The 23,454-nt window shown below is 44.1% G+C and overlaps 1 protein-coding gene across 13 annotated transcripts in view; it reads right to left on the bottom strand.

Annotated features, from left to right (window-relative positions):
• Window positions 1-23,454, bottom strand: part of PAMR1 (peptidase domain containing associated with muscle regeneration 1) — a 172,879-nt gene that overhangs the window by 1,405 nt on the left and 148,020 nt on the right. For all 13 annotated transcript variants that reach the window (XM_027114998.1, XM_027114999.1, XM_027115009.1 and 10 more), the window contains 4 exons: window positions 7,927-8,139; window positions 6,082-6,148; window positions 2,403-2,635; window positions 1,147-1,439 (listed from right to left, as the gene is read on the bottom strand). In XM_027114998.1, coding sequence (XP_026970799.1) covers window positions 1,147-1,439; window positions 2,403-2,635; window positions 6,082-6,148; window positions 7,927-8,139 — 806 coding nt within the window. The remainder of the gene's footprint in view (window positions 1-1,146; window positions 1,440-2,402; window positions 2,636-6,081; window positions 6,149-7,926; window positions 8,140-23,454) is intronic.

Raw genomic sequence — 23,454 nt, 5'->3', positions numbered from 1 at the left:
ATCTCTGGCTGAAACCTCCTGGTTTTTAAATGTTGGCAAATAACTGATTAAAAAAATATATGTTAGCGCTATCAAAACACAAACCCCTACAGGCTACCAGTTTGCAACATCTGGTCCACTGTAAACACTGCATTTACCCTCAAGCCAGTAAGATAGAGCTACACCCAGGGTGGTCCACAGACTTTTTCCACAAAGTCTCTCCTGATTGTCCCCATCCTTGCTGATCATCTTCTTTGACGGGGGCCTCCAGGAGCTTACATCTGTGATATGCCGTAACATTCTCACGGATGTGTTCTATTCCTTCAACTACATTTGGGCTCATCTACTCAGGGATTCTATTGTGTTGGACTAGTCACGATATACCGGTCTGTCTCTTCCCCTAGCCTGTGGATTCTTCAGGGCAAAAACCATGCCTTATTCCGTTCTGTATGTATTCCCAGCAAATGGCATGCTGTGGGAACTCAACAATCGATGGATGGATGGATGGATGGATGGATGGATGGATGGATGGATGGAAGGATGGATGGACAGATGGATGAGCTGGATGGGTGAGTGGGTGGATGGAAGAGAGGGAGGGAGGCAGGCAGGGAAAGAGAAGAATCTTACAAATTTATTAGGAGTCTCTATTTTTCCTCAAAGCCTACCTAGCACAGTGTCTTAAACGTAAGAGGTGGTTACATTTCGATGACCCCAATGAGAGAAGATATTTGTTACTATCTTTTTTTTTTTTTTTTTTGCGGTACGCGGGCCTCTCACCGTTGTGGCCTCTCCCGTTGCGGAGCACAGGCTCCGGACGCACAGGCTCAGCGGCCATGGCTCACGGGCCCAGCCGCTCCGTGGCATGTGGGATCTTCCCGGACCGGGGCACGAACCCGTGTCCCCTGCATCGACAGGCGGACTCTCAACCACTGCGCCACCAGGGAAGCCCTACTATCTTATTTTTAAAACAATTTTAGGGGGGAAAGACTCCATAGTCTTTCTAGATGCCCCTTTCTAGTATCTGTCAATATATATTAGCCACCTACTATGTGCCTAATATTTCCAGGCTCTGGGCTGGATGCCAAAGGACCGACACAGTCACTGCTCGCCCAGTACTGGGAGTTGCTGAGCCAGAGACCCGGTTTCCAGGCTGCAGCCCTCTCTCACCCGCAAGCTCTGGATGCTTTTCTCTTCCTGGTCATCATCCCTGTAGAATTTCCCCAGGACGACTTTGAGGTCTGCTGTCTTGATCACGGTGACCCTCCCCAGGTCGGTGACGCAGTGGGCAGCCACCACCACGGTGCGCTCATTGACCAGGGCACCGCTGCAGACGAGGAACCACGTGTCCTTGTGCGGGCTGCTCCCGTGCACCCCACCGGCCCTTCTGTAGATGGCAGCCTGCCACGGCCAGCGTGTCCTCTGGGTCTTCGGAGCAGTGACGTTCTCAGTTTTCCCACAGACTATGGAGAAAGCACCAGCTCAGTAATGTAAACTCAGACCTTCCCATCCAAAGGGGAATGTGTCAGTCACCCAACAGAGCACAAATCTGGAAAGGTGGACCCTATGGATGTCAAGACCACAGAGCATCTAACCCGTTTTTCTTTTCCCTTTAAACATTAATCAACCACCTTGACATGGTTGACTATAAAGTCTAGGATTACGACTGGAGGCTTACCATCCCAGCCACTTACTGGGCAAGTTGCCTAATCTCTTACAGTCTCAGTCTTCCTGCCTGCAAAATGGATACAGTAATCACAACTGTCTCCTAGGGTTCTTGAGGAGAGTGGATGAGATGATGTATATAAACAGCTAAATTCAAATATCATGACTATTGCTATAAAGATGACCACCTCGAACTAAGCCATATTCTTCTTCTTTGACAAAGAGGATGGGGGTAGCTTAGTATGTGCAAGACCCTATTCCAGACACTTCCATGTATTACTGCAGTCATCATCATTATAACCTTGTGAGTAATCAATACCTCATAATCTAATTAATAACAATAGCCTAATTAATACCATTGGGTGATGAGAACGAAAACTGGGTTAGACAGGGTAGCCAAGGAGATATCACCAGAAGCCCTCTAGCACCTTTAGCCCCCTCCCCACTTGGTGTTTAATAACTGCTCTGTCCCTTTTCTCCAAGTAAATATGAAAGAATTATCCACAAAAAGTATGCCCCCCTTCCCAAAAACTTCGTCTAAGATTTAACGAGTTCATTTCTCCTGGGGAATAAGTTTAAGCCAAAGGAAGGAAGCGCTAACTGTGGAATTTCAGACTTCACCAAGCTAGGGAAAGTGTTAGAGGGCCATTCTTCTGGACAAGGAGTTTTTCCCAAAAAAGTCTTCAGTAGGGTCAGTGGCTTTTCATAGGCAGCAATGGGAGATCTAAGCTGCTCTAGACCAAGGACAGGCATTGACTCACTAGGGATGCAGGACGGGGCACGCCCACTCCACTTCCCAGTCCTCAGACATGTCCTCCGGCTGCTGCCCAGGCGGCGGTAGAAGGGTGAGATGCACTCATACTGGATCTGGGTGTGCAGGTATTGGTACCCAGGGGGCAGGTCTCCAAAGGGAAGGGCTGGCTTCTTGGTAGAGGAGTCCTGCAGCTTCTGCTTGCTGAAGGCTGATGAGTATAGCTGGTGTAATGGCGTCTCCCTACATCGGAGCACGCGGCCCGGAGAGAGAGGAGGGCCAGAGACAGTCATTGTGGCTCTTTTAGTATCCAAGCCCATTCCTTACAGAGGAAGGGAAAACAGCTATCTCATCCTCTGTGTGTCTCTCTCCCTTTCTCCCCTCACACCTCTCTCTCTCTCTCTCTCTCTCATACACACACACACACACACACACACACACACACACACACACATACACATGAATGCCTCTTCTACCACTGAGCAGATTTTTTTGCACACTTCAACCTTCAATTTATTCCTCCATTTCCATTTCTGGCATGCCTCCAGCTGCTCTGAATTTTAACCAAAGAGCATAATATCTGACATAATAGCTGCTATCCAAAGCTATGCTAGACATGCACACACACAAAAATTAATAGTGAAATTAAACAAAAAAGGAAGTTAATTTCAAGGGGAGAAATCCAAGCGGCTGCTTTTCTCTAACCATTATCATAATGGGGCAGTATTAGGAATTGATTTAGCAATTAGCAGATGTAATTAGTCCACCTCAGAGAATAAAACCTTCTCTCAGAGCACATTGATTGGGAGAAATAAGGAGCGTTGTGTGCGAATGTGAAAAGGTCTTTTAAATGAGCCCCGAAGTTGAAGCACCCAGAGACCACTCTGGGATTCTTGGGAGAGAGCTATGCACACTACACAACTTGTGCTCATTTTATATCAGTGCATAATGACTATTAAGTGACAAGTTAGAGTTCCTTTAGGAATCAGTGTTTTCATCCCATTTAATGAATGGAGGAAGGAAGCCCAGAGAGGTAGGTAGGAGTGCTGAAGGGCACACAGGAAGCTAAGACAGTACCCCAGGCAACACAGGGCAGTCATGGTTCCCACCCTGGTTTCCCTGCCATGCCAATCCATCGTAAGATATCTGTTTCACGTGTCTGTACCGTGCTGTGCTCAGAGCAAACATTCCATCCACATTGATTTCATCCAACAAATCTTTAGCTCAAGTTTAGAACCAGGTCTGCAGTTCAGGGAGCTTCTGGACTTGCAAACAAACACAGCTTTTGGCCATTGAAGGTTTTGCGCTGCCTTTGGGGGTTCCTGGGTGAGCCTGGCTGCTGGAGACCATCATATCCCCACTCAGCAGCGTATCTTCCAGAAAGATATTTACAACCAAGTTTTAGGCTTGCTTTCTCATCTACATGAGACACCTGGCACCTTGTCACCTAAGCCCCCATTACAACCGCTTTACAAAATGCAAAGCCCAGTGGTGGTCTTTTTTTTTTTTTTTAACATCTTTATTGGAGTATAATTGCTTTACAATGGTATGTTAGTTTCAGCTTCACAACAAAATGAATCAGTTATATATATACATATATTCCCATATCTCTTCCCGCTTGCGTCTCCCTCCCTCCCACCCTCCCTATCCCACCCCTCCAGGCGGTCACAAAGCACCGAGCTGATCTCCCTGTGCTATGCGGCTGCTTCCCACTAGCTATCTACCTTACGTTTGGTAGTGTATATATGTCTTTTTTAACAGCTCTGGGCCTCCTCTCCAAGATGTCTCCTTGGGAAGAATACTTACCGGAGAGTCCAGCCCCAGGTAAATCACAAAGGTCAGAAAGGAGGGTAGGTAGAAATACTGGATTCCACTGCCACTGTCCCCAAGGAAATGCCTTGCCCGAAAAGGAAATGGAATGAGAGCCAGAGGCAGAGTGAGAGATGAAGGAATATCCTGAACTTTGAATATTTCAGATCACTTGTTTGGGGTCAGCTCCAGTCACTGGGATTCATTGTTACCATTTCTAAAAGCAATAGATACTGCTTACAGGTGTTCATAGGTGCAAGGTGTTTTTAAGGCCTTTATATAAGGCTTAGTTCAAGCTTCATGCATCAGGGAGCAGCCCCTGAAGACCCTGGATTTACATCCTGGGTTGCTCCTTCCTCTAGCAATGTGACCTTGGGCAAGTTCCTCACCCTCTCAGAGCCTCAGTTTCCCCATCTGTAATAAAAAGTAATAAAATCTAAAATGAAATGGTAATAATAATACTTACCTCAGAGGTTGTAGTGAAGATTAAATGAGCTAATATATGTAAAGAACTCAGAATTGTAACGGGCACAGAGCAAACACCCAGTAAATGCTAGCTATTTGCCTTGCATTTAATCCTTAACAGTCCCCAGAGACAAATGTTATTGTGATCACCCTTATTTTTCAAAAGAGGAACTAAAGGCTCAGTAAGCTTAGGAATTTGCCCAAGAATACCCAGTGCTAAAGAGAGATGACAGCAGGTCTTGAACCAACTGATCCAATCCATTCATTCATTCACTCATTCATTCAATATTTTGAGGGTGTCCACCATGTGGCAGGCACCGTTCTAGGAACTAGAAGTTCAGTGAACCAAACAGAAAATGTTTCTGCACTTATAACTTTCACATTTTTTTGGTGGGGTACAGGGAGACAGAAATTGAACAAATAAATGAACAAAATGTCAGTAGGACAACAGGTGGAGATGGATGCCAAGGTGAAAACTGGAGAGCTCTGTAAAGGTCAGAGAGCGCTGGCTAAAGAAGTCAGCTCAGCGGTCAGGGTGGAGGTGGGGTTGCTATTTTTATTTATTATTATTTTTTTTGGCTGTACGCGGGCCTCTCACTGTTGTGGCCTCTCCCGTTGCGGAGCACAGGCTCCAGACGTGCAGGCTCAGCGGCCATGGCTCACGGGCCCAGCCGCTCCGCGGCATGTGGGATCCTCCCTAACCAGGGCACGAACCCGTGTCCCCTGCATCGGCAGGCGGACTCTCAACCACTGCGCCACCAGAGAAGCCCGGGGTTGCTATTTTTAAAAGGATGGTCTTGGAAGGTCTCTCTGCCAGGTAAAAACTAAGCAGGGAACTGAAGGAAACCAGGCACTAAGCCTCGTTGAAATCAAGTGGAAGCAGGTTCCTTCTGGAGCCATGGGTGTAAGGTTCCACAGCTGCCACCAGGGGTCCCCACCTCTATCTTTCCAGGAAAAACGCTGGGTGGGTATCCCTGAGGCCTCACATCCCTCCTCAGGGGCAAGTCATTCATCTCCGGTTCCTGGCCCCACCAGCCTGCCTCATCTGATTGGTCACTACCAAGAACATCTTCCTAAGCCACAGCTGGCTGCATAATAAATACGTAGTAATTTCAGGAAGACTCGAGTATTAAAATCCAGTTCCTCAAAGACCGTCTTAAAGTCTGGCTTCCCACCACCACTTACTTTCCCACAATCCAATGAAATCTGTGCATCTTCCAACAGTTGCTACCTCTTGGCTAAAGGCAGCTGGCTAATAAGCCTCCATCTAACGAGCCCTATTCTTCCTTGGCCAGTCAGCACTGAGTGTCCCTAAGAAACCTCAGACTGTCTTTGGCCAAACACCAGTGGGGAAAGGAGGTGGGAGAGGAACGTTCATTCGCCTTTAAAGCAGAGTTCAGGTGTTTCAACCTCACCTTGACTGAACCTGCATTGGAAGAACTCTCCGTCTCACCAGGTCTGAGATCTTTGGTTCTCGACAGGCTAGAAAAAAAAAAAAAAAAAAAACAATGCTGCATAATCCTTTTCCATATTAACTGTTCACATCATTCAGTTCAGATTCATACCTGACCACCCTTTCTGGAGACCTGGGCACATTCCTCAGGCTTTCAAAGGTAAGATACATTAGCCAGACTTGGACAGCTCGCTTAGCAAAAGAGCATGCTGAGTTTTATCTAAATTGGCAACCCCCTTTGAAGAACCCAAGTAGAATAAACACCTCTGCAGAGATGCTCCCCCCAGCTGATATGAAACAATGATAATTAATAGATTAGGATTATCTGTTCACATAGATAGTATTGGCGAACTTAATCAATACAGAATAAAAGCCAAGGTCAAGGTTCTAAAATATAGCCCAGCATAGTGAATCACAAGGCTCTCATTTAAAGCCAGACAGCAGTGTCAACCATCAATAAATCTTGAGTAACTGATTCCTCCATGTGCTGCAACTAAGGCTCCTAAAGGTCCTTTGAGGGCAACTCAAAGCCCAGTTTAATTTTTTTGAAGTCTCTCTTTCTTCACAAGTGAAAAGGAATCCTTCCCATCTCACTTTCCCAATCAAGCAGCCAACATTCGTCTAATTAGCAACCTAGGGAACTCTGCTTGTATTAATTTGTAAGAGAAGAGTTGACAAAAATCTCCAAGGACATATGCAACACCGTTTCCATACTTAATGAAATCAAGAAGCAGAGTCTGTGCTGGTGAGGATGAAGCTTGCTCCTGGCTAAAGTCTAAAGTGATTTCTTCCTTTCACAAATCTTTCTTTCGTTCCTCTTCCCATGATTCAGGTTGTTGACAAACACTCAGAAGGGAAAGTGGAGGATTGAAGCAATTATCTGGATAATCTAGGCCAAGGAGATGCTTTACTTCCCAGGAAACAGCTAGATAACTGTGACCTGCCACCAAAAGGAGAGGGGCTGTCGACCTGGAGCAACTAGGAAATCAACTCAGCAAGAAACTATGCATGCCCACTCTCAAGTGCGGTAAGGTCCAAACTTCCCTATGCAACGTTCCATTTGTTCTGGCCCCCAACTACCTTTTAAAATGTACCTCCCAGATTTCAGGACTGATTCACTTTTTGTTTACCATGATTCTTTCACTTCTGCCTACACCACCTTCCCTTTGTCTTCTAACTGGAATATCATCCCAACTCCTCTTTACCTCTATAAATCCTTCCCTGCTTCCCAGACAGGTTCCAGTGCTCTCTGCTACATGCAATCATCTCTATTTCACTCCTTCTCGGAATATACACCACTCATTTGTTCTATAACTCTCCTTTGAATGTTCAAGGGTTTACTGTCTTTTTAAGATACTTTTAAACATCTTAACATCTCAAACCTCCCTCTACATAGGCCGGCAGGGATGATGTGTCTATTGCGTTCTTTTATTTCTTGCACTAATTTAATATGGCATAGAGAGTAGATAAATGTAGCCATATAAATGCATTTTAATTGCTTCAAATCTATGCTTGGGTTTGCATGTATAAAACTCAGCCTTGTCATCTTTCCTAAACTGCTCTGTTAACTACATCACTCTTCTTGATCACATCAAGTCATTGTGATTAGGATAAGCAGGTCCTTCGGCAGTTCAAAAAAGAAGCAAATGTTTTATGGATGATTTCCAACCTAAAAGTAATGTATGGTTCCAGTGAGAACTTAAGAGAGAAGGCATTTTTCCAGGGGCTCAAAAACATGTATGAGAGCTACCAAAATGCCCAGCAACTCCATCTATTTCTACAGACTTCAAAATTATTTGCAAGTTACCTTTTATGCAGATGGGTTGTTTCCCCGACCACTCTCCATTCTGCTGGCAAGTTCTCATCTCATTGCCGCTAAGAACATAGGAGTTGTTACAAAAGAAGGTCAAGACGGTGCCAATTTTTGCATAGCGCCCATTGATAAGCTCAGGGCCTCCTGTAATTTTCTTGTACCCATTGACTGGGCCCCCAGGGTCTGAGCAGTTTCTTTCTTCAAGGACTGAAAGTGGAAAGGAAAGGAGAGCTATTAATAGTCTGAAGCATTCCATTTTAGCATCAAATCTTTTCAAGTCCCATTGAATTAAAAACGCAGTGATACAGAACCTGCGAACAATGGTACTCAAAGGAATTACTAAGAGAAAACTCATAATAGAAAAATGCATGCTTTAGACATATCTTCCCCTTGCTTTTACGATTTATTCTTAAATTGAGAAGTGTTTCATCCCAGATACAAATAAATTTGACACTACGACGGTCTCTCATATAATCATGTTCGTTTGTTTCTCAAACTGTGGGAGATGGCCAGGCCTGGACAAAATACACATTTTGCCTAAGTTTTTATGATCAGTATACAAGGGTTATTGGTTTTCAGTGTTGTAATATCATCTCCTTCGTTCCCTAAAGCTCAGGCAATTAAACCAGACTATTCAGTTTCCTATTTGTGTTGTACCCAGAAAGTAGAACAGATTCGAAACGAGTACATATATAAATTTAGATTTTATATTTCATCTGCTGGAACATTAGTGTGTTAGAAGTTGTAATTAAAGAACACTAGAGGACAATATAAATTCAGAGATACAACAAATTCCCTTGATCTCCAAATATAACGTTCCATCTAAACATTTAACAATATTCATTACAAAGATACCTCTATTCTCTAATTCATGTTGCACAGCTACTTAGAGTAAAATTGGCATCACCAGCTATTCTAAGCACTGAACAGGATATTAGATATATCCTGGAAATATTCTATCAGCTAGATAACATATTTTTCTCAAATGGATTATGGCAAATTACTGAATATTACTTGCCTAAGGACACAGAGTAAGTCCCCTGAAGAATTCAACCTTTAATTACTGAGTTTGGGTACCAATCACTCTATCAGCCTCCCTAGTCTCTTTTTAATCATTTTTTCTAAGACACAGGTTCATTCCTCACGCAATACAATTATGCACTGGACATGCTTTACTTCCCATAAATGTCCCAGTTACCTTTCAAACAACTTACTCGCTTGCCTCCAGGCAAGAAATTAATGTCCATTCATATAATACTTCTACAATATTTGAGAATGAAAAATTAATGAATATTCCTCTGTGCAATTTGGCAAGGTTGCTAATATTGTCCAAGTTTCTGGTTTGTCTGCTCTAAGACTGCCTGTAGATCACATGACAGATGATCTCAATGACACTCTGTGTGTTTTGGGCTATGTACTTTGAGCAGTTTCCCTGAGGGTTGACTCCAAAGCCCCATTTTAAGTGTCAAAAAAGGACCTCACTGAGTGAGCTGTTTAAAAAAATACTGAAATGCGGGCTTCCCTGGTGGCACGGTGGTTGGGAGTCCGCCTGCTGATGCAGGGGACGCGGGTTCGTGCGCTGGTCCGCGAAGATCCCATATGCCGCGGAGCGGCTGGGCCCGTGAGCCATGGCCGCTGAGCCTGCACGTCCGGAGCCTGTGCTCCGCAACGGGAGAGGCCACAACAGTGAGAGGCCCGCGTACCGCAAAAAAAACCAAAAAAAAAACCAATACTGAAATGGTATAGTGAGGGCAATGCACTTTTCTGAAGCTTCAAGTGGACTCAGAAAGTCCCCCAGTGCTTATATTTCCAGGAACCCCTCTATGGCGCGAGAGCAAGCATTCCATATTGCTTCAGTCATGGGGCCACCTTCCTATAGTACAGACTCATTCAATGCTGAACATGTAGCCCAGAAACAACCAGCAAAAGCCCACAGACTTCAATCATCTCCAAAACATGTGTTATACATGCAAGTTTTAGAAAATGGAATTCACTGTCAACATAAAAATCAGGGCATTTCTCACAGAAATCTGTGTTCCTGGCTTCTGACAAAATTCAGTTCCGGAAACCCTGGGTCTGTATGCTCACACAGCAAGAATCAGCTGGTGTGGGGAGGAGCTCCCTGCCTGGACTGGACCACACAGCCTTGCCTCGGCCACAGGCCCCCAGCGACCAGCTGCCTGGCTCCAGCAGACACTTGAATCTGTGGCCTGTTAGGCTATATCAAAGGGCTATGATTTGTGTAATTCAAGTGTAGCTCCTCATCCATTTTGAGCTTTGCTTGCTAGAGCTCATGGCCAAGAACGATCGGGTGATACTTAAGACCCATCTTGGAATACTGAAAGGAAACGAACTAGCCTCTAGCCACATCAGTCTCAGCGGAAGGCAAGAAGAGGCTTCTACTGTAAGCCTAATCATTGCATTTTTCTCCTCTTAGAAGTAAGTAGCTTCCTGGTCCAGTTGGCTCCCACTCCATGATCTCCTACGTGCAGGATTCTCCTGGATCCTATTTCTGTTACATTTCATGTGCGTTTAACTGGCAGGAACATTGGAGAGTTCTCGAGCACTTGGAGGTAATAAAGCCTCATGACAATTCAGGTTCTTTCTTCCTCTCACTGAAGAGGCTTTAAAGGAAGGTTTAAAGGGAAACGGACTCAAGATATCCAAACAGGTCTGCCCACGGCTGAGGAATTCTGCCATATTTCTATAATTCTTAAATGCCTATTCCTTTATAACGTGATGTGTCTGAAATCAGGTCACATGCCTACATTTCCTGTAATATTTCTTTACTCCCAATCCCCAGAACAGCTATAATTAAATCAACGGTGCACCTTAAACTTGCTAAAATCTTAGAATGGAGAACTATTTATTTGGTTTTAAGTTATGCTCATGAAATGTCACCAGGGTTGAGCTGAATGATGCTTCCAAGTGAGGGTTCAATGGAAGGTGAGACTGCACAGCTGAAATTCAAGAGAAATGCAGACATTAGAAACAGATTCATAAAGGATTCAGATAATGTAGTTGTCTGACACTACTGAAAAATAAATAGACTGAATATATTCAAGGAAATAAAAGACAAAATTGAGAACTTTGGTAGAAAACTGAAAACCTTAAAAAATAGCCAAAGGAGAAATCTAGAACTCAAAAAGTTATAATGACATAAAGTAAAAATTCAGTGGCTGAGTTTAATAGCAAACCGGATACAGTGTAAGGGGATTAACAAACTGAAAGATAACTTCAAAGAAAAGATTCAGAACAAACCCCAAGACTCAAAAAGGTGAAAAATGTAAGGAAAATGTAAGGATACAGTGAGGAGGTTAATTAATACGTGTAATTGGCATCCCAGAAGAAGAGAGAGAGAATGGAGCAAAACCAATATGTAAAGAGATAATAATTGAAAGTTTTCTGATGAAAGACATCAACCTACAGATTTACTAAGTCCCAAACCAGATAAATATGAAGAAAACCATACATAGACATATCATATAAAACTTCAAAACCAAAACCAAAGAAAAACAATTTAAGGAGCCAAAGGGTTAAAAGACTGCAAAAACATCCTTTAAAATAATTACAGTCATTATCTCTGGTTTGTAACACTGAGAATGTGTTTTGCTTCTTTCTACTTTTTTTTAGAAGTTTTATAATCAGAAAATGCAGCCATAAAAGTTTGTTATTATTTTTGTTGTTGTTTCTATTGTTATTATTTTTTAAAGTATCAGGCAAAACGGTTTGGATCCTCCCCACTAAGCCTATAAATCTAGCATTAAGTCTTCGTGCCTTTTTTTTGTGTGTGTTCCCATACCCTCTCCAACCCATGCCAATCTCTTTACCATCTTGCATAATCACAGACTAATCCAACTTTCCATGAACTCAGATTTAAATGAGTTTTGTCACTAGACTCTGGTGGAAAAACAATGTTCTCCAGGATCAGATAGCTATAGGCTTAAATAATCATTTGGTCCTCAGTGTCCAGAATAAGCACACAGTAGGTGTTCAACAAATGTCTGTTTGCAGGTGGAAGGGATAAAGGCTAAAATGTATTCATTCTTCCACTTAATAAACCAGAGCCTGGGAAAATTAATTAATTTCTCCAAGACTTGCTTTTCTCATCTATAAAACAAGATAATAACATTTTTCTGGCTGGGCTGGTTTTGAGGAGTAATTTAAACTACACATAGTCTCTAATTCGCATTTTTGCCTTTATTTACAAAGCACACTACTGCCTTTAAAAATCAATTCCCCAAATTCATACACCTTAAAGAAAAACCCATAAAGGAATCTAAAGGCCCATTATTGGGCCTAGTCAAGTATAAAGCAATATTTTTTGGCTTCTTGGTAATGTGATGGGCTTCCAGATCTGGGTCCAGTGTGTTGATTCAGACTTCTGGGTACCAACCATGGTCTCTGTACATTCATCTATTTTAATCCTGTGTAATGAAGGCTTAAAATTATATTCCTATATCAAACATCTACTGGGCATTATTCTCTCTTCCTTCTGTACCCTCTCCTATGATGTTTCTTTCTGCTTTTTTGGTTTTTTGCGGTTCGCGGGCCTCTCACTGTTGTGGCCTCTCCCGTTGCGGAGCACAGGCTCCGGACGCGCAGGCTCAGCGGCCATGGCTCACGGGCCCAGCTGCTCCGTGGCATGTGGGGTCTTCCCGGACCGGGGCACGAACCCGTGTCCCCTGCATCGGCAGGCGGACTCTCAACCACTGCGCCACCAGGGAAGCCCTCCTATGATGTTTTTGAAGAGAATTCTAAGACTTCCTCTATCCATCCTTTTCTCTCCCTGTTTAGACTTCTACCTGTTGAGTTCATAGAGCATCTGCGTCTCAAAAGAGCATCTCCCCAGGGTTAGCCTTCCAAACTCTCTCTCCCTTACCCCTGTGGGTTCTCTGGTTAGAAACCTTTGTTATCTCCCCACTGAACAGACTCATGATTCTTTTCTATTTGATTTTTCAAGAACTTTGGATTTCATTTCTCCTCAGTAGGATGGATGTTTTTCCACAAAGCCAAATGAGACTTTAAAACATCTGCATCTCCGGTGTGAAGGACCATCAAGCTCTTGCTTTTCGCTAAGTAAAATATCACATGATTAGTAATAAATAGCACATTGTCCTGTTACTTTTGGGACTCGGCCCAGGGATATGAACACATTAAGTTTAGCATGCCTTTACAGGCTCTCTTTCGAACAAAATAGTACTTGGGATGCGTTTCTATGGATACCGTTTCAGATAAACATTTAAAGAAAGACCTTCCCTCGTTTTCTTTTTTTCTCAGGGCAACAGTATTAGGCAGCTGGCTGTGATACCACTTTACAGAGGAGACGCAATGGCTGTGGGATGGTTCTTGCAGTGATCACTACTGGTGCCCCACCCAGGTCTCCTTGTATCCTTTTACCAATCAGCTTCTACAGGTGTGCTTTGCTGCTGAGAGCTGGCACCTGCCACCTTCACAGGACTGCCCCTTGGGCATGGGCACCATCTTGCCCATGGGAAGAGCTAAAAAAAATGCCTAGGTTTTGGTTCCCTCATGCCCACCCCAGGGTTGGCTGTAGCCAGTGACTGATGGGTGTGGAAGTACAAAAGCCCAACTCCTGTTTCTTGAGGTGTAATTTACACTTCCCAGCACCCCACAGGATCAGGCTGAGTCTGGGAGTTCAGTTGAAATCACTCGTGCTGGGTTTTTTCCTCTTTCCTATTTTGCTTCTGCAATTCCCTTACTGGTTGATCCTGAGAGTACTTCCTTTAATAAACCATTTGGACCCAAATGTGGCTCAGGGTCTGGTTTGGGAAGAAACTAAGCTAAGACAGCTCTGCTGTTTTCTTAGCCCTGAGTACCAGAGCCCCTCATGCCTCCCTAGGGCAACACTTCGGGGAGGTGATGAGACCCGAGAGAGGTTGTTATCTCAGCCCTGGGCATAGGGCCCTGTTTGCCTTTCAGCACTCCTGGGAGATCTTTGGGAGGATGACTGCAACTAGAAAGGCTGCATCTCATCAGAGGGTCTCCAATCTCATCAGAGGCTCTCCAGCCTCCACAGATATCTCAGGCTCCAGCATCACACCCCCACCCCCACCAGCAGGGCTGTTTTGACCTGAAGGGGTCAGGTGCTCTAAGACAATGGACTTCCCTAAGCTAAACAGTATAGACGTGGAATCCACCATCCAAGGATTCTCCCTGTTGATTTGGTGCTGTCTGTGGGAAGCCAGGGACCTTTTTACAACCCTGGGGTATAGAACTTCTCACGGGCCTGAATTGTGGGTCTTAGATTTAAGTTGATTTAAAGCAAATAAAGTCGTAGCTTCTTCTCCCCTGACTGGTGCACGAAGATTCATACCCAATATAAAGTAGCTAATATGACCAGGTCCAGAAGGTCTATAAGAAATGGACACAATGATGAAGACGTCAGGGAGTATGTCAGGATAACGTAGAGACATTTTAAGGAAAAGTAGCTTTTTGGTGCACACAAATAATACCACATTTTTTGCCCTCTTGTCAGATCAACTATATTGACTATAAGAAAAGGAAGTTCACACTCTTCATCCCTAATTTAGGGAGTGGACCCACTTTCCCATTCCCCAAATAATCACAAAACTCAGGGAGCAGTTCCAGCTGTGGCAAGAAAACATACCTCTTGCTCCATTATATTGCTCTCTACCAGTATAGCCCTGTTCACAAACTATCTTCTTATGAATGAGTCTAGAATTTCAGTATGATATACCAGACTTCAAGAAGATTTGTCTTTTCCTTTGGTCTCAAAGCTGTAAGTTCAAATTTGAAGACAACATCTAGAAAAAGCCCCTAAGAACCAAAGAATCCAATCGCCGCTTTGCCTCTTGGAAGCCCTGTAAGTCTCTCTGGAGAGAAAGCTGGTGAAGTGCTGCTGGCTGTCCATTTCGTTGACTAATTTCTTGCACCACCTAGTGTTCTCCTTCGCTTGTTCTTGTCCCACTTCTAAATTGTTTTACTTTAATTATCACTTATACCCTACTTGCTTTCAGGAATGGTTTGATGTGATTTACAAAACTGCACCTAAAAAAAGCATACTTTTTTCCTCTCATTTTATATTAATGATATATTTAGGGTAGCCAGAGAGCCACCTGAGCAAAACACTGAGAGGACTGCTCTGTCTCTTTAACAGGAGCTGGGTTTCAGAGCTGTAAGATTATCTTGAGAGTTCCAGCAAGGGAAAAAGATGTCAACAATATTCATTACCCCATTATCTAGCTGGCAGTGTGAGCTGGGGTGTTAGTCTCAATCCTTAACATACTCTTGGTATCCACCCATTCTCACTCATCAAAAAGTCAAGGGAATGATTTGTGACAGAATTAAAGTTCTGTTTGGGAAACGCATTAACTTTCTCATCGGGACTTCCTTCATTCTGGAAACCAACTTAATCTGAGACCAATACCCAGAGACAACCATTGGACGGGCTCGCATCTCTTCCTAACTTCTTCCTATTCAGCTAACATCTGCGTCTGGTGCCTCTGGACCCAATGTCTTTTACTTCCCCAAAGGTCTCCCCCGACCAGGAATAATGATACCAACTGGTGACATAAACCCCCACTGAAAACCCTTTTGATCCCTGTCCAGCCCATGGAACCCTGCCGCCCTGATGGCTTCCAGCCTTCCGAAGTTGTGAATGAGGCTGCCCGTGTGAAATTATGCTTGGACTGCACACACTGCTATTTGTTCATCTGGCAGCAATCTGGAGGCAGAGGCTATTGATCTTAATCAGTATTGTCCTTGGCTTTGGGTACACTGTGTCTTTTGGATACCACTTCTCTGGTATTTGGATGGCCTATTTCATTAGGCAGCTGAAACTCCCTGTGCCCAAGAGATGGGTCAGCTTCAAAACATCCTCAGAAAGTTCTGGTCTTTTGGTGGGGGTTGGGATGAATGGGGAGATTGGGATTGACATATATACACTACTATGTATAAAATCGATAGCTAATGAGAACCTACTGTATAGCACAGGGAACTCTACTCAATGCTCTGAGGGTGACCTAAATGGGAAGGAAATCCAAAAAGAGGGGATATGTGTATACGTACAGCTGATTTACTCTGCCATACAGCAAAAACTAACACAACATTGTAAAGCAACTATACTCCAATAAAAATTAATTGAAAAAAACAAAACAAAACAATGAACTTCACACATCCTCCTTTGGCAGAGCCGATGAGCAACCTACATAATTATAGAAACTGAGCCGTCTTCTACCTAGCCGATGTGCTCAGTAAGTCCTCTTAGGGCTCCCACAAATCTCAGGTTTCTGAGTCAGCTCCTGGGGATGGGGCTGGGGGTGGTGGTGGGTAATAACACTAAACTACCAGGGGAAATGTCCCCCATGGCATTCATGGTTAACTTTTCAAATATAAAATACACCCCAATGAAAATGGCCCAAACAAGGCAATACTATTCTGTTTAGCCTTGGGGATGAAGAGAATGACCTTGCGGAGGAGTCCTGAGCTTCTGAGAACATGTGAGTCCTAAGAGATCCTGCCAACTTAGTAATTCTCACCATCATCACCATTACCAAAGGCCTTTCTAGAAAAAGTTGTCGCTGGGAAATGTATGGCATGACCACTCTCCTCTGCACCAGAAAAAGGCTAAGATTGGAATTGTTTTACAGTTCTGCCTAATGAAGGGGGGAAATACGCCAAAGAGCCCTGCCTTATCTCCTCAGTGCCTGGTACCTAACAGACACTCAAAAATGTCTGGCTGGATGAATCTGCAAAGTGGGGAGGATAATAGTACCTACCCCAGGGGGATGTCGTGACAATGAAATGAGACAGTGTCACATAAAGCACAGAGCTTGACCTATATTGAGAATCGTGAGAATAACTACTGCTGTAATTTTTAATACTTGGATACCAATAAGGATGTCTTGTGTTTTGCTGAGAGGAAGCCTTCACCTTCTGAAGCAGGGTGAGGGACAGGTAGTGAACACCCCACAAGGCAGGAGGCTTTAAGGAAAAGTGGGAACTCTGTAGCCTTTGTCAAGGGGCTGGAGTCTCAGGGTCTGTGACAGCAGGGATGTTTGTTTCCGTCAGAAGTTAATTCTGCTTTGCTCTCAAGTTCTTCTACTCTGCATCTTCCTCCCACTTCCCTGCATGGGCATACAGTCCATCCCAGCTCTAATGGGTTACCTCTTAACCCAAAACCAAAATAAAACCCACCCCCTGCATTAGGTCCTGCCTCAGTGACCTCGTCTGCCAAAGCAAAAGCCAAGGGGGCCCCAACAAGGAGCAGGCAAAGTCTTAGTAAAACAATGGTGGACGTGGCCCATTCCACACTCATGGGTGCTCCACCCCAAACTCTTGGAGACAGTCAGGCTGGAGAGTTGTTTAGGAGGCCTGACCTGTCCTCTTATTATTTGGCTGGAATGCCATCCATAACTAAAACAATTACTGACTAGCAAAATGCATCCCTTATATACCAACCCCAATCATCTTACTCTGAATGAGAAGAGGCAATGCCTTAGTTAAGAGGCCACAGGCGCATGGAGCCCAGCAGAGTTAACACTAAAATGTCACTGGGTCTATGTAGACTCAGAATTACCAAGAAGGAATGATCCAAATGAAAAGGAAAATTTCCCCTAAATTATAAAAGCAAACAAACAAATACCTTGATAACTATACAAGGGCAGCTTCTACTGTGTTCAGTGACCTCTTTGGCTTTCCAGATCTAAATCCAAATGAGACAGCATCCCTCTAAACGTGCTAAGAAGGATGGCAGAGATTCACCTCCATGTTAGGGAGGGAGAGGAGGTGGGAGGCTCAGGTATAGGGGATGTGTAAGAAGTAAGCCGTCCACTAGCTAGTCATCTTTCCGGGCTCCTCCACTCTCTGAAGGCTCTGGGTTACCAAGTGCTGGTGGGTAACAACTACAGATTCCCCGGGACTGTTTCCCTTGGGGTTATCCCTATACCCCTCATACCCTCTCAGGGCAGACTGTGTATTCTCTTTTCTACCCTGTTACTCTAATAATATATGTAAGGGATGCTCTGGAGGTTTCCTGCATAACCACAGGGGACTGACATACAGCCCACCCCATGTTAAATGAGTGACCATTAAAAAGTCCCATGAGAAAAAAAGGAGGCTGACTAGATAACGTGATGCTTGGGGCAACCTGCTCTGGAGTTTCCCAATCTAGTTCCCCCTGACATTACTCCACTTATCACCTCTAACAGCCCCTTCCTGGCTGTTCTAGTTCCAAAGACTCCCCATCCATCATGGCAACGTGCATGTCTTCTCCTGGGATCCAGGGTTCCTTTATGACAATGGCACTGGCAGTATCTACTTGTCCTTTAAAACCCGATCTTTCTTGCCTGGATACTGGTGTAATGGTAGCAATACTTAGCGTCTGGCAATGATTCAGGAGGAAGAGTTCACAGAGAAAACTTAGAAAGTCTTGTGAGAATTTTCTTAAACCCTAAGAAAGGTTTGTCATGATCATCTAGTTCGTAGAAACTAGTGCTGTTACCCTAACCCCTTGTCTAGAGAATCCCTGCTTTCTGCCAAACCTTGAAATGGCCACATGGGGCCAAAAGTAGTAATAAGAATAACTGCTTCTATTATTCAATATAATAACATCAATATCAATATATAAGTGCCTTACCTGGATCATCTCATTCCATCCCTGCCATCACCCCTAAGAAGAATTAGATAATATTTTCCTGGAATTTATAAGTGGCGAAACTGAGGCTCATAGGAGATGAATGACCTGCTCGAGATCTACTGGGCTGGTTAATTGCAGGCTTAGAACCAAACCAAAGTCTTTCTGACCAGAGTCCAAGCTCTTCACCCAGGATTGCATCATCTCACTGTGAACAAAGGTGCACCTGTCTTCCACATGTTAAGGATGAAATAGGCCTTTAGAACTGTAAAAAAAGCCAGTGAAATAATTCCATTTTTACTATACCTCCCCTAAGAGATCTTACAAGAATTTGCATTAATTCCAGCTAACCTGAGGCACATTATTTATCTGTGATGGGAGAGGCAATCGTGACCCACTAGGGGTCTCAGTACATCCTCGCTGCATCCGTGTTAACGTCTCCTTGAAAACCCCAAAGTTCCCAATCACTTATTCTGCTGAGAAACGCGGGTTGGCCCTTTGAAGCTGAAGTATAAAGTGTGTCTCTCATCCTGGGCTCTTTTCTTCCCAGTCCTTGGGACAGGCTAGTGGGAAACCTTCTGAGGCTCCAAAACCCCGATGAATCCAGAGACACCATTTTTCTTTAATTGGTGGAAGCCGATTCGTGGTGTTCAAAGGCGCGTCAGAGCCTGCAGCATGAGCATTGTGCCCCAAGATTTAGCCCGTTTCATCACCCTTCATTAGGATGCAGAGGGGAGACCCCGGCACCGTCAACTGGGCCAGAGGAACAAAGGCAACATGGAAACTGGAGCGGGGCAATGAATCCCTCGCTCTCCACTTTTTCAAAACAAGATTCCGACCGTTTACTCAAGAACTTATTTTGTCCTCGTGTTCCATACAAAGAAACAGGAAATTTCAGAGGGAAAGAAAGGGGCCCCAGTTTCTTACATGGTGGCCCAGGGAGGTTGGGGTCACGGAGGGTGCTGGCAGGAGGTTAGCTTGGCCCCAAAGCCGAGGAGGGGCCACTCCCCTCTTTTTGTTCTCAGAGGAGTTCACCTGGGAGCAGGGGAAGGTTGTTGCTACTTGTAAAACGATTTGAGGAGAAGGCTGGGGTAGCCGTCCTTGAAGGTTGTCCTTGGGGCTCTTGCACCCTCTCCCTAACCGAACAGGGCAAACCTGTGTTGACAGTATCTTATTCTTCATCTACGACAACACAAAACCTGAACGAGACCTCTCCCCTCAGACCCCCAGAATTCCTTCTAAAATAAATCCGTTTCCAGCTTGACAAGAATAGACCCTGGCTTCTGACCTGCAAGTTCTGATTCTTATTTTGAGGACTGGCATTTAAAATGGTTCATCTTGTAAAATCTGGTAAAACCTTTTGGTGGCCATGTTGACAACAGCTCTCCGAAGTTTAAATACGTGTACCCTCTGGACTAACAGTTCAACATCTAGGAATTTGTCTTACAAACATAGCTCTACATGTGAGCAAAGAAACATATGTTAGGCTATTCATTGCAGCTTTCTTCATAATAGTAAAAATAGTAAACGTGATATCAAGTCCATCTTAAGGGGTGGAGTGATTATATGATTGTATAGACACCCATACAATGGAGTTCTGAGCAGTCATTTCTTTCCCCCATGAGGGAGACCAACAAGGAATGACCTGGAAAAAATATCTATGATATGAGCACGGAAAACAAAAAGTTGAAAAATTGTATGTATACTTTAATCCACTTTTGTTCAAAACAGGGTTTCTCAATCTTGGCACTACTGATCTTTGCCAGATAACTCTTTGTGGTAGAGGCTGTCCTGTGTATTGTAGGACGGCAGCATCCCTGGCCTCTACCCACCAAATGTCAGTAGCACTCTCCCCCCTTGCTATTATGACAACCAATAAAGTTTCCAGTTTGCCAAAAGTCCACTGGGGGTGGGAGCAGGGGACAAAATCTCCCCCAGCTGAAAACATATAGACAACCTAGGTTTGCATGTCATAGAAAAAGTTTGGAAGGATACTCACCTAGTTGTTATATTTTATATACCTCTGTACTGTTTGATTGTTTTTACAAGTACATATTTCTTCTGTAGTTTAGTAGAAAATCTATTTCTATTCCACTCCCACTCACCGACATACACAGACACAAAGACAGTCAATCGGGACTCTAGAAAAGAGAGACAGGTGGGCTTTACCTGGGAAGGGAAGCCCTCTGGGAGGACTTGATAATGAGACAGGATGGTAACCACAGCTCATCGATCCATCATCTGGAGTCTCATCAAGCCAGAGAGATTGTGAACAACGTGGGAAATGAGGAATTCTGGCCTCTCGTTTTCAATTTGACCGAGATCAGGGTCTTGCACCCTGTACTTCAAATCCTTCATTTGCTTAAAGGATCATCTACCTTTCCACAAAACCGTTAGGAAAGCAGCAACTATGAAGTGGTTCCCCCTCATCAGATTTGGTACTACATAAACAAAAGATGCAATTCTCATTAATACTGGCTTTGGCACTTTTTTTTTTTTTTTTTGCGGTACGTGGGCCTCTCACTGTTGTGGCCTCTCCTTTTTTTGCGGCACGCGGGCCTCTCACTGTTGTGGCCTCTCCCGTTGCGGAGCACAGGCTCCGGACGCGCAGGCTCAGCGGCCATGGCTCACGGGCCCAGCTGCTCCGCGGCATGTGGGATCTTCCCGGACCGGGGCACGAACCCATGTCCGCTGCATCGGCAGACGGACTTTCAACCACTGCAACACCAGGGAAGCCCGGCTTTGGCGCTTTTAAAGCCATTTTTAAAGAACATATGCCTAGTCCAATCTGGACAATTTAGAATTTGGAGAATCCCAGAATGCTTCAGTTTCTTATTAATTTTGAAAGAATTTCCTCCAGGGAGGTTTGTTCGGTTTTTTGATATACTCATGAGAAAAACAATAGTTTTTTTTTTCTTTTCTTTTTCTAGATGATAGACTGCTCAGGAAAAATGGTTAACATTTGTTCAAAAATTACAAGGTAAACTGCCACAGCCAACTGTGATCATTCCCTCACTGAGTTAGTTGGAATTCATGCTGAATTTCCTAAAAGGAAAAATAGACCTAAATCTTACAGAAAATAATCAAACATTTGGTCCCCTACATTGATGCTAGCAAATGGCATATCAGATATCCACCACCAATATCTTCACCCAGTCACAACTATAGGGTACTACGGAAATCACGGTTTTTGAACAACATTTTGTAAAGTAGCTAGGAAGAATTCTCTTGACCATCTATACTGATGTTTTGAGACGGAAAGTGATTTGAGACCAAAAGTGATTTGAGACAGTTTTTGAACCAAGCTAGGAATCAGTTCATAATGACATATTTTACGTGTTTTTCGTCGTGGTTAATTGTTTTGTTTTGTTTTGGTATTTTGCTGGATAGAATAACAATGATGAGAAGTCGTTTTTTTTTTTTTGGCTCAAAAGCTACTCATAAATATTTTACTCAAAACTTTTGGACCAATTTCCTTCCCCCCCTCCACCCGCCCCTCCATGATTTGATCCAGCTTCTTAAAGGCATTTTGACTTATTTGGTGATGTTTTAACTTCACTCCAATTTTACCTTTATTTATCAAAGCTCTAATATCGTACAGTTAGTTCACCAAGAATTTAAGCCTTCCTTTTTTGTTCCCCCTCTGCATCTAAAGGGTAGAGCTCAGGATTTGCCATTGTCAAGACTCCAGAATCACTCCATATACAAATTCTTGAAACAAAGGGAAAGCAACATTTCTCTTCCCTACCTTGCACACAACCCAGTGAACTTAAACGAGGCAGGAACCACAAAGCAGAACATCATTTTCTAAGAATCCGGCATAATCACACTCAGGTCAGCTGTGCCGCCCCAAAGCAAGGAGTGCTTTGAGTACAATGAAATGTACACTCAAGGACACGCTCCCGAAACTGGCTTCTGTCTACATTGTTTGCAAGGCAAGTTCACGAAATTAATTGAAAAAATGCATGAACTTTATAGAATGCTGTCAGACCAGGCCCCTTATATATAGGATTGTTGGGAGCCAAGAAGTTTTCGCCATTAGAAGATGGCCGATACCCTGCTTCTCTTCCTGATTTATGAGATAGAAGTTCGCGCCTAAAATGAAAGCCCGCGCACGCAGCACCAATGATGATTAGCCAAGTACTTCCCTCATTCTGAATCCCGCCCCCCTTTCTCTGCAGTGTATAAATACAGCTACCGCAGCAATAAAAGTTTGAGGCTTGATCAGGATTCTGTCTTGCCTCCATTCTTTCGCGTCTCCTGCCCTTCCCCCTTTTTTCAACCCCCACAGGTTCCTCCTCGGACTCACAAGGATTTGTCCTGCTGGTCGGGACTCCCGGGGACGCCCGGGGCCGTACACAATTGGCGCCCAACGTGGGGCTCGAGGAACGGATCCTGACGGAGGTAGCACGCTTACGAACGCCTGGCCAGGCACCCACTGAGCCGCCGCGAGACTTACTCGAAAGTGCAGCTTGATTAGGTCCCCGGAGGACTGGCCGCCCTTCGGCAGTCGTGACCTGAGGATAAGGTAAGCGGAGCTATAAATATGGGACAGGAATTGAGTTCCCATGAACTCTTTCTTCAGGGGATCGAGGATTCCCTCAAGATGCGGAAGATTAAGGCTAGAAAAAAAAGATTTGCGTGAATTTTTTATGTTCTTGTCTGATGTTTGCCCATGGTTCCCACAGGAAGGGACAATAGATAAAAAATGCTGGAATCGTGTAGGAAATTGTTTAAATGATTATTATCAAACCTTTGGGCCTTCTAAAGTGCCTGTGACTGCATTTTCGTATTGGAATTTAATTAGGGAGATTCTCATGGGTCATTTTTTTGACCCCGATGTCCAAAAGGTTGTAGAGACCGGGGAAACAATTCTTAAAGCAGCCTCTCGTCTCCATTCAGCT

Source organism: Aethalodelphis obliquidens, unplaced genomic scaffold (genome assembly GCF_003676395.1).
Source record: "Aethalodelphis obliquidens isolate GAN/ISIS:26980383/991018 unplaced genomic scaffold, ASM367639v1 scaffold14, whole genome shotgun sequence".
Taxonomy (NCBI): domain Eukaryota; kingdom Metazoa; phylum Chordata; class Mammalia; order Artiodactyla; family Delphinidae; genus Aethalodelphis; species Aethalodelphis obliquidens.
The sequence above is the reverse complement of the archived record's forward strand: the minus strand, read 5'-3'. Positions and strand labels throughout refer to the sequence as shown.